General features: G+C 52.1%; 12 protein-coding genes across 12 annotated transcripts; 5 read left to right on the forward strand and 7 right to left on the reverse strand.

Moving 5' to 3' along the window:
- Positions 1-157: 157 nt before the first annotated feature.
- Positions 158-2,175, reverse strand: NECHADRAFT_86278 (uncharacterized protein; the record flags this gene model as incomplete). The annotated part of the gene is made up of 10 exons (XM_003043109.1): positions 158-313; positions 361-433; positions 488-634; positions 684-1,069; positions 1,128-1,348; positions 1,406-1,499; positions 1,553-1,680; positions 1,742-1,883; positions 1,941-2,043; positions 2,093-2,175. The coding sequence occupies 10 exons, from the start codon at positions 2,173-2,175 to the stop codon at positions 158-160; spliced, it is 1,533 nt and encodes a 510-aa protein (XP_003043155.1).
- An 809-nt stretch (positions 2,176-2,984) lies between these two features.
- On the reverse strand, positions 2,985-4,156 carry NECHADRAFT_97097 (uncharacterized protein; the record flags this gene model as incomplete). The annotated part of the gene is made up of 3 exons (XM_003043110.1): positions 2,985-3,703; positions 3,756-3,837; positions 3,896-4,156. The coding sequence occupies 3 exons, from the start codon at positions 4,154-4,156 to the stop codon at positions 2,985-2,987; spliced, it is 1,062 nt and encodes a 353-aa protein (XP_003043156.1).
- Positions 4,157-4,917: 761 nt separating this feature from the next.
- Positions 4,918-6,587, forward strand: NECHADRAFT_86280 (uncharacterized protein; the record flags this gene model as incomplete). Its single annotated transcript, XM_003043026.1, has 4 exons — positions 4,918-4,935; positions 5,002-5,089; positions 5,140-5,527; positions 5,591-6,587. The coding sequence occupies 4 exons, from the start codon at positions 4,918-4,920 to the stop codon at positions 6,585-6,587; spliced, it is 1,491 nt and encodes a 496-aa protein (XP_003043072.1).
- Positions 6,588-6,728: 141 nt separating this feature from the next.
- On the reverse strand, positions 6,729-7,931 carry NECHADRAFT_51493 (uncharacterized protein; the record flags this gene model as incomplete). Its single annotated transcript, XM_003043111.1, has 4 exons — positions 6,729-7,202; positions 7,255-7,438; positions 7,500-7,599; positions 7,661-7,931. 4 exons carry the CDS (start codon positions 7,929-7,931, stop codon positions 6,729-6,731), a joined length of 1,029 nt encoding a protein of 342 aa, XP_003043157.1.
- A 242-nt stretch (positions 7,932-8,173) lies between these two features.
- On the reverse strand, positions 8,174-9,377 carry NECHADRAFT_86282 (uncharacterized protein; the record flags this gene model as incomplete). Its single annotated transcript, XM_003043112.1, has 3 exons — positions 8,174-8,755; positions 8,807-9,256; positions 9,327-9,377. The coding sequence occupies 3 exons, from the start codon at positions 9,375-9,377 to the stop codon at positions 8,174-8,176; spliced, it is 1,083 nt and encodes a 360-aa protein (XP_003043158.1).
- A 432-nt stretch (positions 9,378-9,809) lies between these two features.
- NECHADRAFT_86283 (uncharacterized protein) lies at positions 9,810-10,202 on the forward strand (the record flags this gene model as incomplete). Its single annotated transcript, XM_003043027.1, has 1 exon — positions 9,810-10,202. One exon carries the CDS (start codon positions 9,810-9,812, stop codon positions 10,200-10,202), a length of 393 nt encoding a protein of 130 aa, XP_003043073.1.
- A 665-nt stretch (positions 10,203-10,867) lies between these two features.
- On the reverse strand, positions 10,868-12,023 carry NECHADRAFT_51414 (uncharacterized protein; the record flags this gene model as incomplete). The annotated part of the gene is made up of 2 exons (XM_003043113.1): positions 10,868-11,812; positions 11,862-12,023. The coding sequence occupies 2 exons, from the start codon at positions 12,021-12,023 to the stop codon at positions 10,868-10,870; spliced, it is 1,107 nt and encodes a 368-aa protein (XP_003043159.1).
- Positions 12,024-12,348: 325 nt separating this feature from the next.
- NECHADRAFT_86285 (uncharacterized protein) lies at positions 12,349-13,104 on the forward strand (the record flags this gene model as incomplete). Its single annotated transcript, XM_003043028.1, has 3 exons — positions 12,349-12,486; positions 12,545-12,772; positions 12,823-13,104. 3 exons carry the CDS (start codon positions 12,349-12,351, stop codon positions 13,102-13,104), a joined length of 648 nt encoding a protein of 215 aa, XP_003043074.1.
- Positions 13,105-13,460: 356 nt separating this feature from the next.
- Positions 13,461-14,810, forward strand: NECHADRAFT_86286 (uncharacterized protein; the record flags this gene model as incomplete). Its single annotated transcript, XM_003043029.1, has 4 exons — positions 13,461-13,803; positions 13,866-14,022; positions 14,080-14,182; positions 14,235-14,810. 4 exons carry the CDS (start codon positions 13,461-13,463, stop codon positions 14,808-14,810), a joined length of 1,179 nt encoding a protein of 392 aa, XP_003043075.1.
- Positions 14,811-14,975: 165 nt separating this feature from the next.
- Positions 14,976-16,134, reverse strand: NECHADRAFT_86287 (uncharacterized protein; the record flags this gene model as incomplete). Its single annotated transcript, XM_003043114.1, has 3 exons — positions 14,976-15,694; positions 15,747-15,828; positions 15,883-16,134. The coding sequence occupies 3 exons, from the start codon at positions 16,132-16,134 to the stop codon at positions 14,976-14,978; spliced, it is 1,053 nt and encodes a 350-aa protein (XP_003043160.1).
- A 1,492-nt stretch (positions 16,135-17,626) lies between these two features.
- On the forward strand, positions 17,627-19,267 carry NECHADRAFT_12626 (uncharacterized protein; the record flags this gene model as incomplete). Its single annotated transcript, XM_003043030.2, has 1 exon — positions 17,627-19,267. A coding segment is annotated over one exon (1,641 nt), but the record flags the coding sequence as incomplete, so codon positions are not given.
- A 73-nt stretch (positions 19,268-19,340) lies between these two features.
- NECHADRAFT_51477 (uncharacterized protein) lies at positions 19,341-20,447 on the reverse strand (the record flags this gene model as incomplete). The annotated part of the gene is made up of 1 exon (XM_003043115.1): positions 19,341-20,447. A coding segment is annotated over one exon (1,107 nt), but the record flags the coding sequence as incomplete, so codon positions are not given.
- Between the last annotated feature and the right edge of the window lie 353 nt (positions 20,448-20,800).

Genomic DNA, 20,800 nt, shown 5'->3' on the forward strand with positions numbered 1-20,800 from the left:
TGAGTTAACGTGCTTCGATGCGGATCTATCAAACTATGGCTACCGATAGGAGAACCCATAAAAGATAGTACGAGATTGACGTAGTTCTTCTTACGCCGCAGTCTGGAAATGTGAGGGAGGCTTGTGACTTGATCAATCTGCATGACGCGGCCATTACTCAGTCCTCTTGATGATGAACTGCTCCAGCCTCCTCCTTGCAACTGTCCTGTCCGCCCGCACCGCCAAGGTCAACCCAAACATTGGCTACCTTTCCAATGTTCCACTGAGGATAGGTCTTGAAGAAATCGTCCATCTGCTCGAGGCTACGACCAGCCTGTGGAAGTAAGCCTTTTGTGTCCAGCTGGGGTAGGCTCGTCTTACCGTCTCTGGAAAGCAAAAGTATAAGTAAGGAATGGCTGCCAGTGTCACACTCATCCAAACCAGATAGAACCTCCTGTAACACCGATTAGCAACACGCAGGTGGGTTGATGCCAAGCCATGAGCTTACCAGCCGAGAGAGGCAAATCCCGTGGGAGCCACCATGACGGTCAGAAAGTTAGTCCCCCAATGGCAGAAGCATTGCACTGCAGCCGTCTTGTTGCGCATCCTGAGAGATCCGATCTCGCTCGCGTAGAGCCAGTTCATCGAGTTCCAGCTGCGAGATTCGGTTAACAGGACTCCAAGTACCACAAAGAAGGACTCACCCTATCCCGAAGGAGAACTGAAAAAGCAGTACGAATGCTGACCCAGCCCAACCCGTGGCAAAAGCTCTTGCGGGGTAGTATCGCCCAATAGCACCAGTGCAGGCGATCATGCCCATACAGATACCACAGGTCCAGGCCCCGAGCATCATGGTCTTTCGTCGGCCGATTCTCTCGATGTACAGCACCGGGAGGATAGAGCCGACAAGGAAACAGATGGAACCCACGCAGCTCATGATGTAAGACATCTTGTCGTCGAGCCCCACCTGGCGAAAGATCACGGGAGCATAATATATGACGACATTGATACCTGTAGCCTGGTGTAGGAAGCCTGTAGAGCCGGCGAGGATGAGTCGACGAAGGTTCTGGAGTTCACCGCCGGCAAAGGACTGTAGTCGAAGAGTCAACGAGTGTCTTCGCGTTTTGAAAGGCCCAGCGTATACTTACTTCTTTCCAAGAAGATTCAAGCTCTGCCTCATGAGCTGCTGTCTCGATGATTCGCCGGGCTTGCTGCTGGATCTGGGGGCTATCGGCAGTTGCTCCGCCCCCACGAAGCTTGGCCAGAACATCTGCTACCTCGTCCGACCTGCCTACGGCAGCAAGCCAGCGGGGACTCTCAACGACGAACGGCATGAGAAGGAAGACGAAGGGAGGGAATATCATCTGGACTAAAAGTTCGGCCATCGTTAGTTGGCGGGAGAGCGAAGGTGGGATAGCGCACTTACGGCCGAGGGGAATGCGCCATTGAGCCTCCTTGCCATTCAACTCGGGCCTACCAAAGACGAAGCCAAAGTTGGTAAAGTTGGAGATTGTGATGCCCTAGAGAGTGAGTCTGTCGGAAGTTACAAGTGGCTGAAAGTGAATTGCCTTACAATGATAACAATCGTTGTCTCAACCACGACGAGCTTGCCTCTCGATGAGGCGCTAGCACACTCTGAGGCGTAGATGGGGACCGTCACTGAGATACATCCAACACCGACTCCGGCTACAATTCTACCGACTGATGGTTAAGCAGCAGTGTCAGTAGCAAGTCAACTTTGGGCCTATTACACGCTCCCTACCTATGTATTGAGCTCTAGAGTATGCAGCCGTCTGTAGTGTGGCACCAATGAGAACGATGATGCATGAGTAGATGATGCTCCACCGTCTCCCAAGTTTGTCACCACGAAGAAAGGCAAAGACGGCGCCCAAGAGACAGCCAACCTGTTTCCTATGTTAACCATAGTTCCTCGAGCGTGTATTTCATGACTGGATCCTTACATCGTAAGATGCAACCATAAAGCCGAGGAGGCCTGGAGACGGAGAGTTGAAACGCTGGATGAAAGATTCCAGGCTGACTAGCCCACCCATGACGCCCTGGTCACTGTGCTACTGGTGAGCTTCGGTACGACGTGGAATGTGGATAGACTTACTATCCGAAGAGGAGAAAGGCTGCCCCGGCGGTTGCGTACACCAGAGCCTGCAGCGGTCTTCCAGTGAGCTGTGGGACGGCCATGTTGAACATATTGGGTGAGTTTGTTATAGAGACCTGTACTCTGAGGTTAAAGGTACACGATGATGAGCTCTATTTAAGAGCTCAAGACGGTGTCCGTGCCATCGCTTAACCGTTAACAAATCCGGGGAACCGGAGAATCCGGGGAATCTGGAGTAGAAACCCCCCTCGTGGCTTGTGTCTTTCCCCAGAGGCGGAGAACCTGGCACGATTCATACACCGTTCAGCCATGACCGTAGATCATACCATTAGAACTATGGATCAGTCCACGTGAACTGGATCATCCTCATCCAGCCCGCCCATGGATGCCGAAACCGGATCCATGGTTAAATCTGCTCCAACTTCAGCTCTTCCGCCACCGAAGATCATTTTGACCCCAATTACTAGGCCCCCCTGGAATCGTGCAAGTTGGGCAGAGATAAGTTTGGGTCTGACCATGGTGAGATAGCCTTTCGATGGGACCGCAAAGACTTGTCTCTAGGGAATGCCTGAATCCAAGCCAAGTGTATACTACCTACCTATTTGAAGTCCAATGTCACTGTTATCAACTGCACCGAACATCGCGGCTGTCGTGCTGGAGAAATTTCACAATATGCGCAAATGTGTGAGAGAAATCATATCATTAGGAGACCCTTGATGAAGCCATCGCGAGTAGTAGTATGACTGACATGTCTAAGCCGAGTTATGGGGCATAATACCACATGACACAACGATAAACATGTGACATCATTAAATGCTAAATGGCATAACGATCACAGTTGGAGATGGAGAATTGCATTTACTACATCCAACCCATGCTTTCTTCTACTACCCTAGGGTACAAGAATGATCTTGTGAGCTCGACGACTGTCAAATATCTCATAAGCCTCAACTGCGTCTTCCAACTTCATCTTCTTATCGCAGAGGAAAGAGACCTTGTCTTGTAACTTGACGAGACAATCCAATGCTTCATCAAAGATACCGTAGACAGGGCAACGTCCCCATTCAATGGTGACATTCTTCCCGTGGAGTGTCGGCCCTCTGAAGGTGAGATCGCTGGTCTGAACGCCAACGCTGCTGATGATCCCAAACGGTCGAATTAAGTCCATGCAAAGATTAAAGGGCTCCTGACCTCCGACAACCTCGAGCGCCAGGTCAGCTCCTCGACCCTGGGTTGCAGCTCTGATAGTCTCAGCTGGGTTCTCGGAGAGCAGAAGAGGCTTTGCACCGATCTTCTCTGCTTCGGCAAGGCGGTCGGGAATCATATCGATGGCATAAACCGTTTCGGACCAGGTCAAAGCAGATGCAATGGCGCAGATGCCAACCGGGCCGCAACCAACCACCGCAACAACTGTCTTCTTAGCCTCCTCCGGGTTCATTCGTTTGAGAAATCTAGAGGCACAGAAATATCCCGTGGGAAAGATATCGCCCATGAGAACCAGAAGTCGCTCAGGAATGGACTTGGGGGCCAGCGTGAGAGTTGTGTCAGCATATGGAATGCGGACGTACTCGGCTTGGCCGCCGTCGATGTCCCTCTCAGTTGACCTGTTGCCTGTTTCGATCCAGATTAGAGACCGACGCGTCTTTGCCATGTAGTAACTGACCGAAGAGATAGTACTCGGGGCAGCGACTTGTTTGTCCCTTTTCACAATAAAAGCACTGTCCACACTGGCTCGAGAAGGAAGCCTGAGAGCTCAGCTCAGCCATTGGTCCCGGTTAAGAAGGAATGGGACATAATACACACCACAACTGGCTGGCCAACTTTGAACTTGGAGACATTGGTGCCCACAGCCTCTACCAGGCCAACAATCTCATGGCCTGGAATGAAGTCGGCTGGGATCTTCTGGTGGCCACGGAACCAATGCAGATCGCTACCACAAAGTCCGGCCGCTGTCACCTTGACGATGGCGTCCCGAGGATCCTCAATGCGAGGCGTTGGCCTGTCTTCAACAACAACCCGTCCCACCTCCTTGAAGACAACGGCGCGCATGGTGGCGTTGGGCATGGTGAATGAATAAAATGTTAAATATAGCGTAGAAGTTAAAGCTTATAACGATACCGACTTAATTATTAAGGCCAAAGTGTAGTTATATATAGGAGAGAATCTGAATTGCTCTCGTCCGCGTGATCATCTTCCCCTCCAACACTACCTGTTATTGCCCCAAGTTGACTCCACGTGGATCTTGATCAGTCAAAACTCCTGAAGCAGGCTCCTGACTCCCATCTAGCCCCAAGTTTTTCGAGGAACTGGAACTACTGAGTTGTAGTAAAGACAACGGTGGACAGACACGAGCGTCGAGATTAAAAGCTATGCTAGTAGTGCCAGATGAGAGACCTTGACTTTGAAGTAGGACATCAAGGCACCCGTGAGTGTAGCTAGGCGATCCAGGTTGCCAGGGGCTACCCCGGCTTGTTCAACATCGGTAGTCTGGGGAAGCCGGGGAAAACATGGAGAGCGAAAAAAGACGGAATGTGCTCCAACTACGTAATAAACAGGGGTCAAAGATCTGGTGGCTCCGTAATTAGACCTAGGCGGATTCTCGCTCCGATGAGGCATTATCATGGAGTAAATACCCCAAGGCTCATGGCCCTCATGATTCTACCCCATACAGTGTCTTGGCAGAAACCGGGTCTCGAATGCTTGCTCTCCATGAGTCATAAGGTGCGGATATTCATACCCAGATCTTCCCACCATTGCTCGAGTTAGAAGACTCGATCTGAGACCATCTCAAGCTGAACAAAGCGAAGCTAGTTTCAGTAACAAAAATGAACTTTCCATTCCAAGTTTGTGCCCTTGTATCCGTACCTGCGACGTCCCTGGTCAAGAGAGCTGATGCTTCCGGGTGACAGCTTACCAACCCAAGTCTGTTGAGAGCAGAGGGCTTCGTCGACGGGAAATGGCAAGCGTCGGCGAGTGGTAAACGTTTCGATATCGAAGGTATTGGACATGCCCACTTTGCGACCACCGACTGACTTTTACGAAATCAGACCCTGGGACCGGCGAGACATTCACCTCTTGCGCCGACTTCGACAAATCGGATGTTGATGACGTTGTCCAGTCGAGCGCCAAGGCCTTCAAGGTCTTTGGCAAGGAGAACCCTCGTTCCCGCGCCAGGAAATTGCTCGAGTGGGATCGCCTCATTCGTCAGAACAAGGATGATCTCGCTCTCCTTCTGACCTATGAGTCTGGCAAGCCCCTCGCTGAAGCCCATGGGGAACTCGACTATGCCCTGGGCTTCACTTGGTGGTTCGCCGGCGAAGCCGAGAGGATCCGCGGGAACGTGAGCGTTCCTTCAGCGCCAGACCGTCGCGTTTTCGTGATCAAGCAACCAATCGGCGTTTGCGTTGCCCTGGTTCCATGGAACTTCCCAGTCGCGTGAGTTTGACATGATACACCGTCAATGTTGCTTGGGACCTTTCTAATGAGTGACTATCACAGCATGATTCTGCGAAAGGCGGGAGCTGCTCTGGCTGCCGGGTGTACCTTTATCGCCAAACCGTCCCCGGAGACGCCTCTGACATGCCTCGCATTGGCGCAACTTGCATTGGAGGCTGGCTTTTCGCCCGGCGTCTTCAATGTCGTTCCCACATCTTTGGAAAATACCCCTGCAGTTGCAGAGGCTCTCTGCAAGCATCCTCTGGTGAAGAAGGTGTCCTTCACTGGATCGACCGCCATTGGAAGCCTCATCGCCAAGCATTGCTCTGAAGGCCTAAAAAAGGTGTCTCTTGAACTAGGCGGAAATTGTCCATTCCTGATTTTTGATGACTGCAATCAAGGCCAGGCTCTAGAGGCGCTTCTGGCACTCAAGTGGCGACATGCCGGACAAGCATGTATTACCGCAAATCGGGTTTATGTTCAGAGCGGCATTTATGAAGAGTTTCTTGATAAGTTGGTCGCGAGAACCAAACTACTGAAGCAGGGCCACGGACTAGACGTTAACACAACGATCGGGCCCTTGACGACGGCACGTGGAGTGACCAAGGCTCAACAGCACGTCGATGATGCCGTCGCCGCAGGAGCCAAGGTCATACTGGGAGGCAAACCCGCCCCGGATTCTAGAAAGGGGTTCTTCTTTCAGCCTACGATCTTACGGGACGCCACACAAGCCATGCTGATCAGTCGCGAAGAGACGTTTGCCCCCGTTCTCGCCGTTTATCGGTTTGAAACAGAGGAAGAGGCGGTACAATATGCCAATGACACCAGCATGGGCCTCGCCAGCTACTTCTTTACAAAGAACGTGGACCGTACATGGAGGCTCCTGGAAGATCTTGAGGCTGGTATGATTGGGATGAACTCTGGTAACTCATCTGCAGCCGAGTCGCCCTTTGGTGGCATGAAGCTATCGGGGTATGGAAAGGAATCTGGCAAAGATGTTGCTGTGGAGGAGTATCTTGTATCTAAAACTGGAACCTTGACGTTGGAAACACTAGGTTAATCATTGCTTGAGTTGGAAGAGATGGGCAAAGGAAAAGAGGCTGATGTCCATCCTCCGTGAGGCCAGATGTATGACACGATATTCACTGTGTGCATAGCTGCTGTGCTTTCCTTCCAACGACTCAATTATCAGTCTACTCGCTCAGAATACTACAACATTCTTCCCGCTGCTCTTCCCTGCCAAGTATTCTTGCCTCATCTCCTCTGCATCTTCGGGTGCCCACTCCTTAACGTGAACCTTGATCTTGTGCTTCGCCACCAAGGAAACGAGTTCCTCAGCTTCATCCCGATCAGCAATAAGCGACCCTATCAGCTTAATATCGCGGAAGATGATGTTTCGATAAGACATTGTGATTCCCTTATCTGGCTGCCCTAGAAGAACCATGGTCCCGTGCTTACGTGTTAGCTCGGCGGCAAGGTCAAAGGCAGCGGGCGCATCGGTTGCAAGGATGGTTGCATCGAGGCCGGGGTAGAGGCCATTGATAACGGCGGTCATCTTTTCGACAGAAGCAACAACTGGCTGCGTCGCAAGGATGGTAACATCCGGTTTCAAATCGTATGCTGAAACTAGATCCAAGGCGTCCTGTTTAACATCAATGGCAGCAACTTGGTAGCCCTAAACATGCGACGTCAGTATTGGCGATTCGAGACGAGACGTAGTCGCAAACCATTGCCTTGCCAAGCTGGGTTCCAATGTGGCCGAGTCCACCAATTCCGACGATGCCGATTGATCCCCCGGGTGGTACTCGCGCGCGCTTGATGGCTCCATAGATGCTGATGCCAGCACACATCAGACAAGCTGCGGTGGGGAATGCCAATGAGTCTGGCAGTTTGACGGTAAACCGAGCGTCTCTAATTATTGTAACGGCATTAGACAGACATTTCATGCAGAGAAGTGGTATCACCAACTCACGCTACCATGTATTCGGCCCATGCGCCATCAGTGGTTAGACCCTTCATCAGGGGGTTGTCACAATAGATGGGTGTTCCTGCCTTGCAATCGGGGCATACGCCTTGTATCGACATCAGCAATGCTCGTGAGTCAAGAGAATTTGAGAGTCGAAGCTCACTCACCACAGCAGCTCTCAAAGTTGATGCAACCAACGCGATCTCCCTCTGCAAACCCAGTGACATCTGAGCCAACCTGGACCACAACGCCAGCAGGTTCATGTGAAGCAATGAAGGGCAGTTTAGAGTTGAATGCGTTCTCGAGGGCCATGCAATCCGTGTGGCAAAAACCGCCTGCCTTGATCTTGACCAGAAGTTGATGAGGACGCGGGGTTGGTATGGGGACCTCGGATAAAGAATACGGCGTATTGAACGCCTTGATCTGAATTGCCTTCATCTTGCCGGATCTCTGAATGTTTGCCATTTCTTAGTTGAACTTGGAATAGTAGTCGACAAATAAAAGATCAAAATGAGGTCGAAATACAGAGCAGAGGAATATTCATTTCTTTGAAATTGGGGTAGAATGGAGTAGACGCCTTGAAATGACGGCATCGTGGGGTTTCTTCTCCACTCCATCTTGGCTTCTTGTTACGGGCAAACTGTGTTGCTTCCAGCCTCTGCCATAAAGACCCGGTACATTCAATCTATAGTGACGACTAATCGCCCATCAAAGTCGTGCGCTGCTACCTTGTCATAGATAACTTCTCCCTGCTCTAGCTTGAGTATCGTGAGGTGACTACGCACGCCCTCTCGTCCAACAACCTCGAGCATCTTCCGAGCCTCATCCGCACTCGTGAAGATCGACCCCTTGACGACAATCTCTCTAAACACGAGGTTGAACGCGTCAAACTTGTAGCCCTGCTCGGGCAACCCCAGCACAACACAAACGCCCCTGGGTCGCAACTGATGAAGGGCCCAGTCACTTGCCTGTACGTCGTCGGTGCATACAACGGCGCCGTGTAGTCCGATGTCTCTGGTCAGATCTGATATCTGCTTGGCCGCCTCTTCGTCACCGAACTTGACGATCGCATCCGGCTTGAGATGAGAGGGTACTTGGGAGGCTAATCTTAGGCCAATATCACGGTTGTCGACCGCAACGACCTGATATCCCAACGCTTTGGCGAACTGGATTGCAAGAACCCCTAGGCCGCCGATGCCCACGATCCCGATTGAGTCCCCCTTCTTCAGGCCTGTCTGCTTAATAGCGTTCCATACCGTCACCTATCAAGACATTGTAAGCACAGTTCGGAAATTCTTCTTAATCTGACTTACTCCTGCGCACATCAATGGCGCTGCCTGTTCAAAGGATACGGTGTCCGGGATTGTGACAAGGGTATCTTCAGGGGCCACCATATACTGGGCGAACCCTCCGTCTGCCCCTAAAATCCCGGCCATGGTAATATCCTTGCAGAATCGAGGATCAAGGGACCCAAGATCTTCTAGAGCCCATTTGCAGCCGCTACATGAGCCGCAAGGGTTTCGAAAGTTCAGCACACCCACTCGATCCCCAACCTTCCAGTTGCCCTTGACGCCCTCACCAAGTGCTGCAACTGTTCCAGCTGGCTCATGTGATCCAGTGACTGGCAACTTGGTCTTGTAGACACCTTGGATAACCTGGAAGTCAGTATGACAGAAGCTAGATGCCGCAAGTCTCACGAGGACCTCTCCCGTCTGTGGGACTGGGACAGGCACGTCGTTGCGTAGAACATAGCTCTGGTTGTACTAGTAATCCTGTAAGCCGAGACCCCTATCACATGCATCTTCTCCCCAACTAAGTGTGAGAAGAGCTTACTTCCTGGAGTCGCAGCGCCTTCATCCGCTCAGGAACTGCTTCTTGGGCCATGGTGTCTACCGCGCGTGACCGTGATCAGTTTCAGACTCCTGCAGAATGTGAGGTCAAGTCTGTGGTTTGGGGAGCGTTCTGGGCACTTTAGTCAGTGTTCAAGGGTGGAGGCGAAATACAGTGGCATTTGTAATCGTGGAGTAACATAGATACTGGCTGTTAAATCTTGGGCCCGACGTCGGACTCAAAGTCCGACCAGGCCATCTAGCTTTGCGAGCCTCCACGTACTGTTTTGACCTCCATCCAGTCCCATTACTAACACGGGAGGAAGCCAGGTTAGGATTGATAAGCTCAGTTATCGGACTACTCCTAGTTCGTACGGGGACAGGGACTATAAAGACTAATATCACGACACAACTTGCGGTGGACTACACACCAACCACTTCACATACTTATCACCACTTCTTCCGTTTCACCATACCACCTATCATCATGTCTAAGAACATCAAGACCATCCCTACCGCAGAGTACGATGAGGTCGTCCGAGTCGTTCAGCAATACTACTGCGAGGGCTGCCACAAGGGAGACACTTCGCTCCTCAAGCAGGCATTTCACAAGGATGCCACCATGTACGGCTTCACCATGACTGGGGAGCTCCTGGGTGGCCCCGTCTCCAACCTTTACGACTTTATCAACCAACACGGCGATGCTCCCAACATCAAGACCCGCATCGACGTCATCGGCATCACTCCTACAACTGCTGTCGTCAAGGTGGACATGGAGCGCGACGCCGCCGAGCAAGACTACACAGACTTCCACACCATGATGAAGTTTGACGGCGAATGGAAGATCATTGCCAAGGTTTTCCACACCTACGGGTCATGAAGGGATATTTTTGGAGATGAATTGGGGGAGGGGTTGGGGTGGAAAATGTACGCTCATTGAGATGACAACACACGGGTAAAGAAGAGCAGAATGTTCATAGACGAATACATTTTCTGTTCTAAACACTTACTGATGAGATTCTGGCCGTGATGCATTCCCACGATGTAGGAATTTGACCATACATCGAGGTGGGGTTTCCACTGGAGAGGCTGCAGCCACACAGCTGTTCGATGACATCAGTGCAACAGTGTTGTCAAAAATGCTAGGGATGTCGATATGCGTTCTTCAACACCTGAAACAAACCGTGAGGTAAGCAGGGTTGACATCGCGTCCAAGTCGAGTAGTTGTTTGAAGGAGTAACTCGATCGCGCGCGCGACTGGTCCCGTGTGCACGTTTCAAAGGACATGATGCTGGATGTTTACACTTGTCACGACAGGAACAAGCCTCTATCTCGCCATTCACCCAACCCTTTTCAAGTATTCGTATACATTGACTAAGCTCTCTAATCATGAATCAAGCTGAGTCTGTCTTGAGTGGCCAAGTGTGCCGGAATGATGGCTCTCCCTGGCCAGTTCAGGTATCCGTCCCTCTTATCGTTGTTTCTCCATTTGCTGTCGTCGCTGTCAGCATAGTGCATTTTTAAAGCAAGTTGATCTTTGACTTACTACCACCAATGCTCGTCACCTGGCTGTTCTTGATACAACGCATCCGCCTGGCCGAGGTGCAATTTCTCGACGTAATCCGGGTTGTAGAGGAGAGGTCTCCCAATCACTGCAGCATCCATGTATCCCTTCTGGATCCATTCATCGGCTTCCTCAGGAGTGAAGGCTGTGTTGCCAAACAGAAGTGTGTTGGCTAGAATCGGCCTCAGGGCAGCGATGGGATCCCACTGGACGCCGCGAGGCTTGCCCTCAATCATCAGGTCGTAAGATGCCCACCATCTCATGACCTGGACGTAAGCTAGCCCAAGCTTGTAAAGCTCGGCGCAGAACCCGCCATAGGTAGCGAGGGCGGCCTCGGGAGACGGATTTCCTTCAAGATCCATCTCACCCATGTCGTTGTATCCGCCGCAAGGAGCAATCTTGATTCCGATCCGGTTCCAGGGGAAATGTTCGTTCATCTTTGCCAGACACGCCAGTGAGAAGCGCATTCTGTTCTCCAAAGGGCCACCCCATTCATCTTCGCGGCGGTTGCTGTGAGATTCCAGGAACTGCATGGGCAAGTAGCCATTGGCGTTGTGAATCTCCACACCGTCAAACCCAGCCTCTTTTGCCAATCGCGAAGCATTGCTGTACAGTTCGATGATAGTCTTGGGGTCCTCAATCGCGGTGGGAACAACATAGCCAGGTCCTCCAGGCACGTTGCGGAACTTGCCCCCCCTTGCAGCGACTGCGGATGGGCCCGGCACAGGTTGACCTGACTCTCGCTGAACTCGTGTCCCAGGATGTGCTACTCGGCCAACATGATGGAGCTGGCAGAAGATAATTCCACCTTTTGCGTGCACGGTGTCTGTGACCTTCTTCCACCCCTGGACGTGTTCTTGGGAGTAGATACCGGGCATGAACGTCCACTCAACACCTTGCGGGCAGATCAATGCCGCTTCTGAGATCTAGCCAAGGAATGAGCATATTTCCGACCGTCATAGACTGGGTTCTTACGATCAAGCCAGTTCCCGCTCGCTCAGCGTAGTATGGAACATGGAGGTTCTCGCGGGGAACATTATCTCGATTCCGTGTCAAAGATGCCATTACCACTCGATTCTTGAGCTGGAGATCCCCCATTTGCAGGGGGCTCAACAGGTGTTGGAATTGTCCAGCCATGGTTACAGGGTATTGGGAGAGATAGTGCAGTTCGCAGCGGACAGGCTAGACGATGCAATCTCTTCTGTCATGTCCAACTACAAATACAAATACGTTGGGAGATCCCCAGCGCCAGCAATGGGCTTCAGTATTCACAGAAGATCTTTGAATTTCTTCTCCAACCTGTCCACAGTGGATGGGGTGGCTTTGTCAGCGCCGAATAACTCCTCCAACCCCAACCTAGGCTAGTGGCGGGAGTCAGAAAAGTAGGTCCGTTTGCCCATGTCTAAATCTGCTGTCTCTCCCCAGGACCGCCTCAAGGAAATCATCACCAGCCCTGTACAATATGCGATCATTGAGCTACCAGTCCCTGCAAGACTTTACTGGTCTTTCAGCCGTTCGGGAGGCGGTGGCAGGCGGTGATCCGGGAATTCTCATCCTTGACCTTCCTGTCTTGCAAGGCGATGCATCACTCAAGACCTTGGTAAGTTGAGCCTGTCATGAAATCAATTATATATTACTGATAATCATCATAATTATAGCCGCAAGGGTTGGTGTTACGGAAGAATGGCGCCCCGAGCTCTGTGCCCGTCACTGTGATGGAGAAACTCCACAAGTTCTCGCATGATGTCTTCAAAAACCTCAGTCATGCTGTCGAGCTGCCGTGGGAGAAGTACCTTGGCGAAATGCACGAGTTCACGGCCCCAGGTAATGACGAGTTGCGAACCGTGTCACTTGACGAGCCGGTAGCAAATGAATGGTCTACTTTGGTGAGTGTCTAGTCCAAGATATCATGCTACTTTGCTCACATGTCTGCCAGACGATTGTCTTAAATTCATCACATCCCCAGCAAGCTCTTGTTCTTTTCGGCGAAGCATTGGCCACGTTTACCGAAGGAATGACATCGAAGCCCCTCGGGTCAGTGATCGACGTTGGCGAGCTTGCTGGGTTGATTGGCAAGCCTCAGGGAGACTGGATTGTGTATTATGTGAGGCCGAATGAGGATGTCTTTTATACCAGAACAGCTGGTGCACTCATGACACCGTTGAGCACAACCGAGTACGAGCAGAGGAAACGAGTCAAAGACTCTAAGAGTGTATGATTCGAGAGATTACTAGCTCAATGATGAGGAATGAAGACTTTGATGAACACGATAGCTTTTCTCCATAATCCTTACTGTGGGAAAATTATGCCTCCACGTACGTCTATTGTATGATGGTTGTTCCTGACAAGCTCTCTCGTCCCCAGATCTCAGGGGTCCTCACCCCCATGGGGTTGTCTGTATGAACCTGCACCCCAGACCTCCAGCACTGGAGTCGATTCTGATTGGCTATTGGCCGTGTGGAGGAGATTGGCCTTAGTGCCCGCTCAAGTGAGGGGGATGTAGATAAAAGCCTGAGTAGCATCTCTGAGCATCATACAGAGTGTAGTCTTTGGCATGTACAAGCCTGAATCAGCATGGACAGCATCAAATCCAAGCCAGCTCCAGAGCTGGAACTCCCATCGTCTACAAAAACAGTCCGCGTCAGGGCTATCGACACGACGACACGTATGGCCTGTGATGCCTACGCATTTGTGCAGCCACAGATCCAAGGCCATGAGAAGCTCAACTTCAAGACGATGTGTTTCTTGATCGAGCACGAGGGTGAGCATATTCTCTTCGACTGCGGTTCTCGAAAAGACTTCTGGAATGGCTCGCCGCACACGCAGAGCATGATTGGTGGCCACGTGCCGGCCGTGGAGATTGAGTACGGTGTAGATGAGATCCTCACTATGCAAGGATTCGGCCTTCAGGACCTGAGTATGGCCCTTTTACTTTCCCGTCTTTCTTCACGGTGGCGTACCGATGCTGACGATCGACAGAGGCCATCGTCTGGAGCCACTGGCACTGGGACCATATCGGTGACGGATCCAAGTTCCCGGCTGGGACTGACATTGTTGTTGGACCTGGATTCACCAAGAATTTCGTCCCCGGTTGGCCAGAGAATCCCAAGAGTCCAGTACTCACAAGCGACTTACAGTAAGCCCATCTCCTACTCTGGTCATCGCCTAAGTGCTAACCTGGTTCCCCATGCAGAGGCCACCGTATTCACGAACCAGAGTTTTCACTGACTGTCGCGGGCTTCCCGGCCGTTGACTACTTTGGTGATGGTTCATTCTACCTCCTTGATGTCCCTGGCGTAAGCCTCCACATGCTCATATCCTCATCTACCGTACTGATATCTCGACCAGCACGCAATTGGACATATTTGCGGACTGGCACGTACGACCCCAGAAACGTTTGTGTTTATGGGAGGTGACTGCTGTCACTACGCTGGCATGTTCCGTCCAACCGAGTACCTACCACTACCACGAGACATTTCTACCCCTGCACTGGACTCATATTATCCATCTCCGTGTCCCTGCTCTGCCTTTACGCAGCATCACCCAAAGGCCACGGGGACAGAAGCGCGCACCAACCCGTTTTATGACGTGTCTCGCGCTGCAGGAAGTGCCTACAGCTTTGGCGATGAGGCGCAAAAGAGCCTTAACAAACTCCAGCTTTTGGATGCACACAGTGGCATTTTTGTCTGCCTGGCTCATGACGACGTTCTTTTCGACGTCCTCCCTCTCTTTAACGATGACACGACCAAAGACATCAACGATTGGCAGAAGAGAGGACTCAAGGAGTACTGTCGGTGGGCTTTTCTCAATGAGCTCCCCAAGGGCAAGAAGCCCGGCCGTGAGCCTTTGGTTGTTGGTCTGTGGCGGCAGGGCAAGCAGGTCACATGGGACAAGGACAAAGGTTTTGTAGATGTCGATGTGTAATGATAAGATGTTAGCTGAAAGCTCCAGATTATAGAAATGTGAGCTACGTCAGTTACAGGTCGCTCAAGTTGCCTTGGAGACACATCCCAGTGTAACCACAATGTCACGGTGAACAGGTGTCATACATCCCAAACTTTTTCTTAATAAACTTGATGTTTCTCTCTATCACGGGCTCAACAACACCTTGTGAACCTTTCGAGCGTTGAAGATCTCGTACGCCTCCGGTGCCTCCTCCAACTTCATCCGGCACTGACACAAAAACGCCAACTTTTCGTGAACCTTGCTTAAACAGGCGAGTGCCTCCTCAAAGATACCCCGGACAGGGCATCGACCCCAAGCGATAGTGACGTTCTTGGCGTACAGGCTCGGGCCGTCAAAGGCAAGCTGCTCCGTCTGTACACCGACGCTGCTAATGCTACCAAAGGGACGCACCAACTCGACGCATAGCTTCATTGCAGCAGCGTTACCAACAACCTCCAAAACTACATCTGCACCGCGTCCCTCGGTTGCTGCGAGGACTTTTGAGACGGGATCATCCGACAGCAGAATCGGCTTCGCCCCAAGGCGGCGCGCCTCTTCCAGACGCTCTGGGACCATATCGATGGCGATGATATTGTCACACCACCCGGACGCTGCTGCGATGGCACAGATACCAACTGGACCGCACCCAACAACAACCGTAGTGGAGAATTTTGCCTCATCTTGGTGTACGTTCTTCAGGAAACGGGAGGCGGCAAAGTACCCTGTAGGGAAGATGTCTCCCATCAGAACGAGCATGTCCTCGGGAATTTCTTTCGGCCTCTTGACCAGAGTTGAACTGGCGTAAGGTACTCGTACATATTCGGCTTGACCACCGTCAATGCTAGTGGTGCCGGCGCTGTTACCTGGAGGTCGTGAGTGCTGATGAACAAAGTCATCGATGGGACTTGAGCATACCGAACAAGAAGCTTCTCGCACAACGGCTTGTTTGGCGTCTCTTGCAGTAGAAGCACTCGCCGCATTGAGTCGTAAACGTTGCCTATCAAAATCTGATCAGTGAGATGACTTGGGGCTGTTAAGAGTGACAACTTACCACGACCGAATCGCCCTTGTCGAGCCCAGTGACCTCACTACCCAACTCATGAATGACCCCTGCAAATTCATGGCCTGGGATAAACCCCACGGGGATCTTTTGGTGTCCGCGGTACCAGTGGAGATCGCTCCCGCACAGAGCAGCCACGGTCACCTTGATGATTGCATCACGGGGATCTTGGATGGTGGGGATGGCGCGGTCCTCGACTTGGACGCTTCCGACGCCCTTGAATACGACTGCCCTCATTGACATTGTTGTTTGCTTGTTGAGACTAGGCTTTTGGGATATTTTTTGGGCATCTTTAAGCAGTAACTTGTCGAAGAAAAGTGAGCTTGTCACGAGAGGGGTCTGTCTGGAGAAGAAATTCGTCTCCAACGACGACTCCACGAGCCTAGCTTCTTGGTGCCACAAGCCGCCTACCCGGAGTTCGAGCACCACGGCCGCCAATTATGCTATTTCCACCTTCAGAGTAATCCTTTATTTCTTCCAAATAGGCCTCCTATGACATGCAATCTGCATCATCTACCCTACTATACCCTGTCAATCTCTTCGCTTCTTCTTTCTGGATCCAATATTAGAGTTTACTTCCCCGCTTCCAGCACCCGTAGTCTAGTCCCAGTGGCTGATTGATTAATAAGCCCCAAATTTGGAGCAGAAACCAAAGCACAGAAATCATCTCCAACCCCAAGACTGCTCCATCTGCCATCTGGACCATCCTGACTGGCATCCATCTCCGTCGACGCTTCCACCAAGAATTGGGGGCTGTTTCTTTGTTCCAAATTTTCGACCCCGAGTTGGCTCCAATGCGAAGGGGTCGCCCCCGTCTGCACGTGGCCCCCTGCAAGTTCTGTCAGAAGCAATTCAAGCGCCTGGAGCATCTGCAGCGCCACGAGAGAATCCGTCGGTAGCCCAGCCAGCGAGTTTCATGTTCGAGATGGCTTACTTTTGTCGATAGATACACAAGAGAAGCCCTTCGTCTGTCGGTGCGGTCGGAGCTTTTCGAGACGGTACGTGCCTGTAGCTCCCAAACCTAGACCTCATGCCAACTTCAGACGCCGATAGAGATCTCCTCACCCGTCATCATCGACAATCGCATCAGCGGGGGCAGGATGGCATAGAAGAGAGCCCAGATCATGATGAGTCGATCCACTCTGCTCAGAACTCGCCCTCTGGTGGAGAAAATCCGGTGCCCACTCCTCCTCAGGGGCTCGGGCAAGTCACTCCTCCCCCGACTCTCGAGCAAGTCGACACGGGAGGCGGTATCCTCTTTCAAGGTCCCGACATGGAGGGTGAACCAGAGACAGGCTCTGAGAGACCAACCACCACGACCACTGACACAACAATTGGCCTAGAGCCTTTGGGCTTATCAGCTACCCCCAACTTCCTTGTAGGGGCAGCAGAGGGCTTACAGGAGTTTGACTTCCTATGGAGCGACTTCCCCGCCGATGATCAGCCTCTCCCAACAACCTTCTTCGACACCGACTTCTCACTCGTTGATATCTCACATCAGTACGCGGCTCACCGGCCGCCTGCCGGGCTGTCGAGGGAGGATACCGCAGACCTGGCTACGAATCCACCTATCGACCCGAACCTCTCCCATGAGGCAACACATACTCATCCCGTCGTGTCAAGACTACCATCCCTCGAACCTCCAAACCGGGAGGCATCCTCTCGAATAGCCCCGCCTCAGGCAACTACAAGCTACCAGCCATTCTCCGTTTCAGAGCAAGCACCAGCTGTCTGTCCCTGGCGGATATCACCCGATGAATATCAAGAGCTATCGAGACGGATAGGGTCATGGGCTACGGTCACCCCCCATCCCTTTACCCTGCCCTCGAGGCGCACGCTCTCCCGTTACCTTGAGGGATACTTCCGTGGCTTCCATGCGCACATGCCCATGCTCCACACGGCAACCCTGACGGCGACAGAGCTGGGTCCAGAGCTGATCTTGTCTTTGGCTGCAGTCGGTGCTTTGTATCGCTTCGAGCATGCAAAAGGCGTGGAGTTGTATCGTGTTGCCAAGGCCCTCATCAACTGGCGTCTAGATCAGCTACACGAGGAGACAATATCACGACTTACAAATACTTCCCCCGGATATGCAGGCTTCGCACTCGTCCCTGGTGACTCACAGCATGACCGACCATCTCCTATACTGTCCCATGGACATCAGGGTATCCGCTTGCTACAAGGACTGCTGGTCCTCATGGCGATAACATCATGGGGTGAAAAAGCACTTGTTCGAGATGCCCTGTCCATGGCCAGCCAGGTGGCAACATTAGTACGCGAGTTTGGCATCAGTAACGCCGAGGATTCTTCAACAAGGGAGACGTCGTGGGAGGACTGGATAATCTCAGAGGAGAGGCGACGCACTCTCTTTGTGGCATACGTTCAGTTCGGTCTCCAGTGTACCGCCTTCAACGTCCCTCCGATGATCTTGAACCAAGAAGTCCGTCTCAATCTGCCAGCTTCTGCTGCAGAGTGGGAAGCTCAGACATCGGTCGAATGGTCCAGCATCCACAATAATGCTCCCTGGCCTCCCCGACCCTTCCAGGAGACACTAGAGCAGCTCCTCTCCGGAGCACCAGTTCACCACGAGGGGTCCATATCTGCTTTTGGCAACTACGCTCTTATTCACGGTCTGTTCCTGCAAATCTTTTACGCCCGCAACGCCCTAGGTCCATCTGTAGACTCTAGAGGCTCTCTGAGTGAAGAGTTTATCAAGAAGATGGAGGCAGCGCTGCGAGCCTGGCAGGAATCCTGGGAGGCTACACACGAGTCAACTCTCGACCCGTCGTCTCCCAAGGGTCCGTTAGGGTTCAACTCGACCGCTCTTCTCCGCCTCGTCTACATTCGCCTGAACGCACATACTGGACCCTTTCGACAACTCTTCACCCGGGACCCAGTTATAATTGCACGTGGATTCACTGACGGAAAGATCACCGTCTGCAACAGATCACCACATCTCGATAGGGCTATTCTACAGTGCATCCACGCACTAAGCATCCCAGTTCGCGTTGGGATTGCCTTTGTCGCTCGCACCTTGACGCTCAACTGGAGTTTCCAACACGCTCTTTCTAATCTCGAATGTGCTTTTTTGCTCACTAGATGGCTTCGTGGACTAGCTTTTGCTGTTGAGACGTCCGGCCTAGCTGACTTGCGGCCGGACGAGCAGAAACTGCTCAACATGGTTGTCACTCTCGTTCATGAGACTGAGTTAGCCGATTCATTGGATGGTGCCCAGGATCACGCCAGTCGGATACGGAAATTGGCGGCGTCTGTTGCTCGGCTTTGGGCTGAGACCTTTAAGGGTTTTCAGGTCTTTGAGATTGTGTATGTAGTCGGTCAGAGCCTGTCTATTGTGGCAGACACTCTTGAGAGAGAGTAAGCAGAGTATATGCACGGATACATGTAGCTTGATCAAGATGAAGACGCTCAATGAGTGTTGATAGCTACCTATTTTACTGAAGCGTCATATCAATGACCAATTTGCCCCCCTCTCCCTGATGAGATTGCTCTTCAAGCTCGTTGAGTCGGTTAAAGGGAAACGTCTTGACTCGAACTTGAACCTGATGCTTGACCACAAAGTCCAGCATCTCTCTCAACTGGTGGTTTCTTCCAACTAAACTGCCAACCAGAGCAATGTCGCGGAACACAAGGTCATGTGCGCTGACTGACAACTTGTCCTTGGGGAAGCTGACAACAACCATGGTCCCGTGATTCCGAAGTAGTTTCATGCCCATATCGAACGCTCTTTGAGATTCTGGAAGAAGGATGACGGCGTCCAACCCAACCTCTGTAGGCGCAATGCCGGTTATCGAGTCGCCCAAGGCTTTCATGGTCTCCGGGTCCTCTTTCCTGGCATCAGAAATATGCACCCTCTTTCCCGCTTCACCGAGGTCGGTTTTGACCTGTCGGACAAGCTGGAGTGCCTGATCTGCGGCATCAACAGCGAGGACGTCTTTTCCAAGGTATGCAGCGAATTGCACTCCAATATGACCCAGGCCACCTCCCGCACCAATGATAGCAACTCGCTGTGCTTTCCTCACCCTTTCATGTTGAAGAGCGCTCCAGATGGTAAGACCGGCGCACATCAGCGGTGCAGCTTGCGTTGCGTGCAGGCTTTCAGGTAGGGGAGCGATCTGCCGGCTGTCCACCAAGCAGTACTCCTGAAACCCTCCATCCCGTGTCAGACCCAGGTTTCCGGCTTGGGGACAGTAAGGCGAGTACCCCATCTCATCATGTCCGGGGTGCGTACATTCGTAACAAGAGCCGCAAGGATGATACGCCCGGCCTGGCACTCCCACCCTCTGGCCTACAGCGATACCCCGGACTTCAGGGCCGACCGCCACCACCTCCCCAGCAAACTCATGACATCCGATCCTGGGCAAGTCCTGAGATAAGAGCCCCGCAGCAAATACGGCGTCTGTGTGGCAGTATGAGGCCGCGAGGACCTTGATGAGAAGGTCAGGCCCTTTAGGGTTTTCGGGGCGTGGGATCTGCTTCAAGACGTATGGTTCGCCGAAGCGCTCCACTACCGCTGCAGTCTGCATTTCCGGTATCTTGATTGGTAGTTGGGTGTGGTTGGGGATGAACAAACAATAGTGAAAAGACCCTGGTCAATTGTCACTGGGTTTTGTCTCGTGCAATGACTTGGATTTAATTCTTGTCATTGAACCATGAATCGAAGTGGGCTAAGCCACAGCGGGTTGAATGAGGGACGGTATTGGAGGCTTTAAAGGCTGGAGAAGAAAAGATTCGTAAGCAAGTGACATCAGTTAGCGCCAGTTCCAATGACTCCGTCGTGCTCGTCTCCTCTTATTGCCCAGTCGATTAATGACATTGGAGGTTGACCAACTCTCTCATGGGAATTTCGATGACTCGTTAAGCAATTCAAATGATGCATCAACACTGTTCTTGA

Source organism: Fusarium vanettenii (genome assembly GCF_000151355.1).
Source record: "Fusarium vanettenii 77-13-4 chromosome 11 genomic scaffold NECHAsca_30_chr11_1_0, whole genome shotgun sequence".
Taxonomy (NCBI): domain Eukaryota; kingdom Fungi; phylum Ascomycota; class Sordariomycetes; order Hypocreales; family Nectriaceae; genus Fusarium; species Fusarium vanettenii.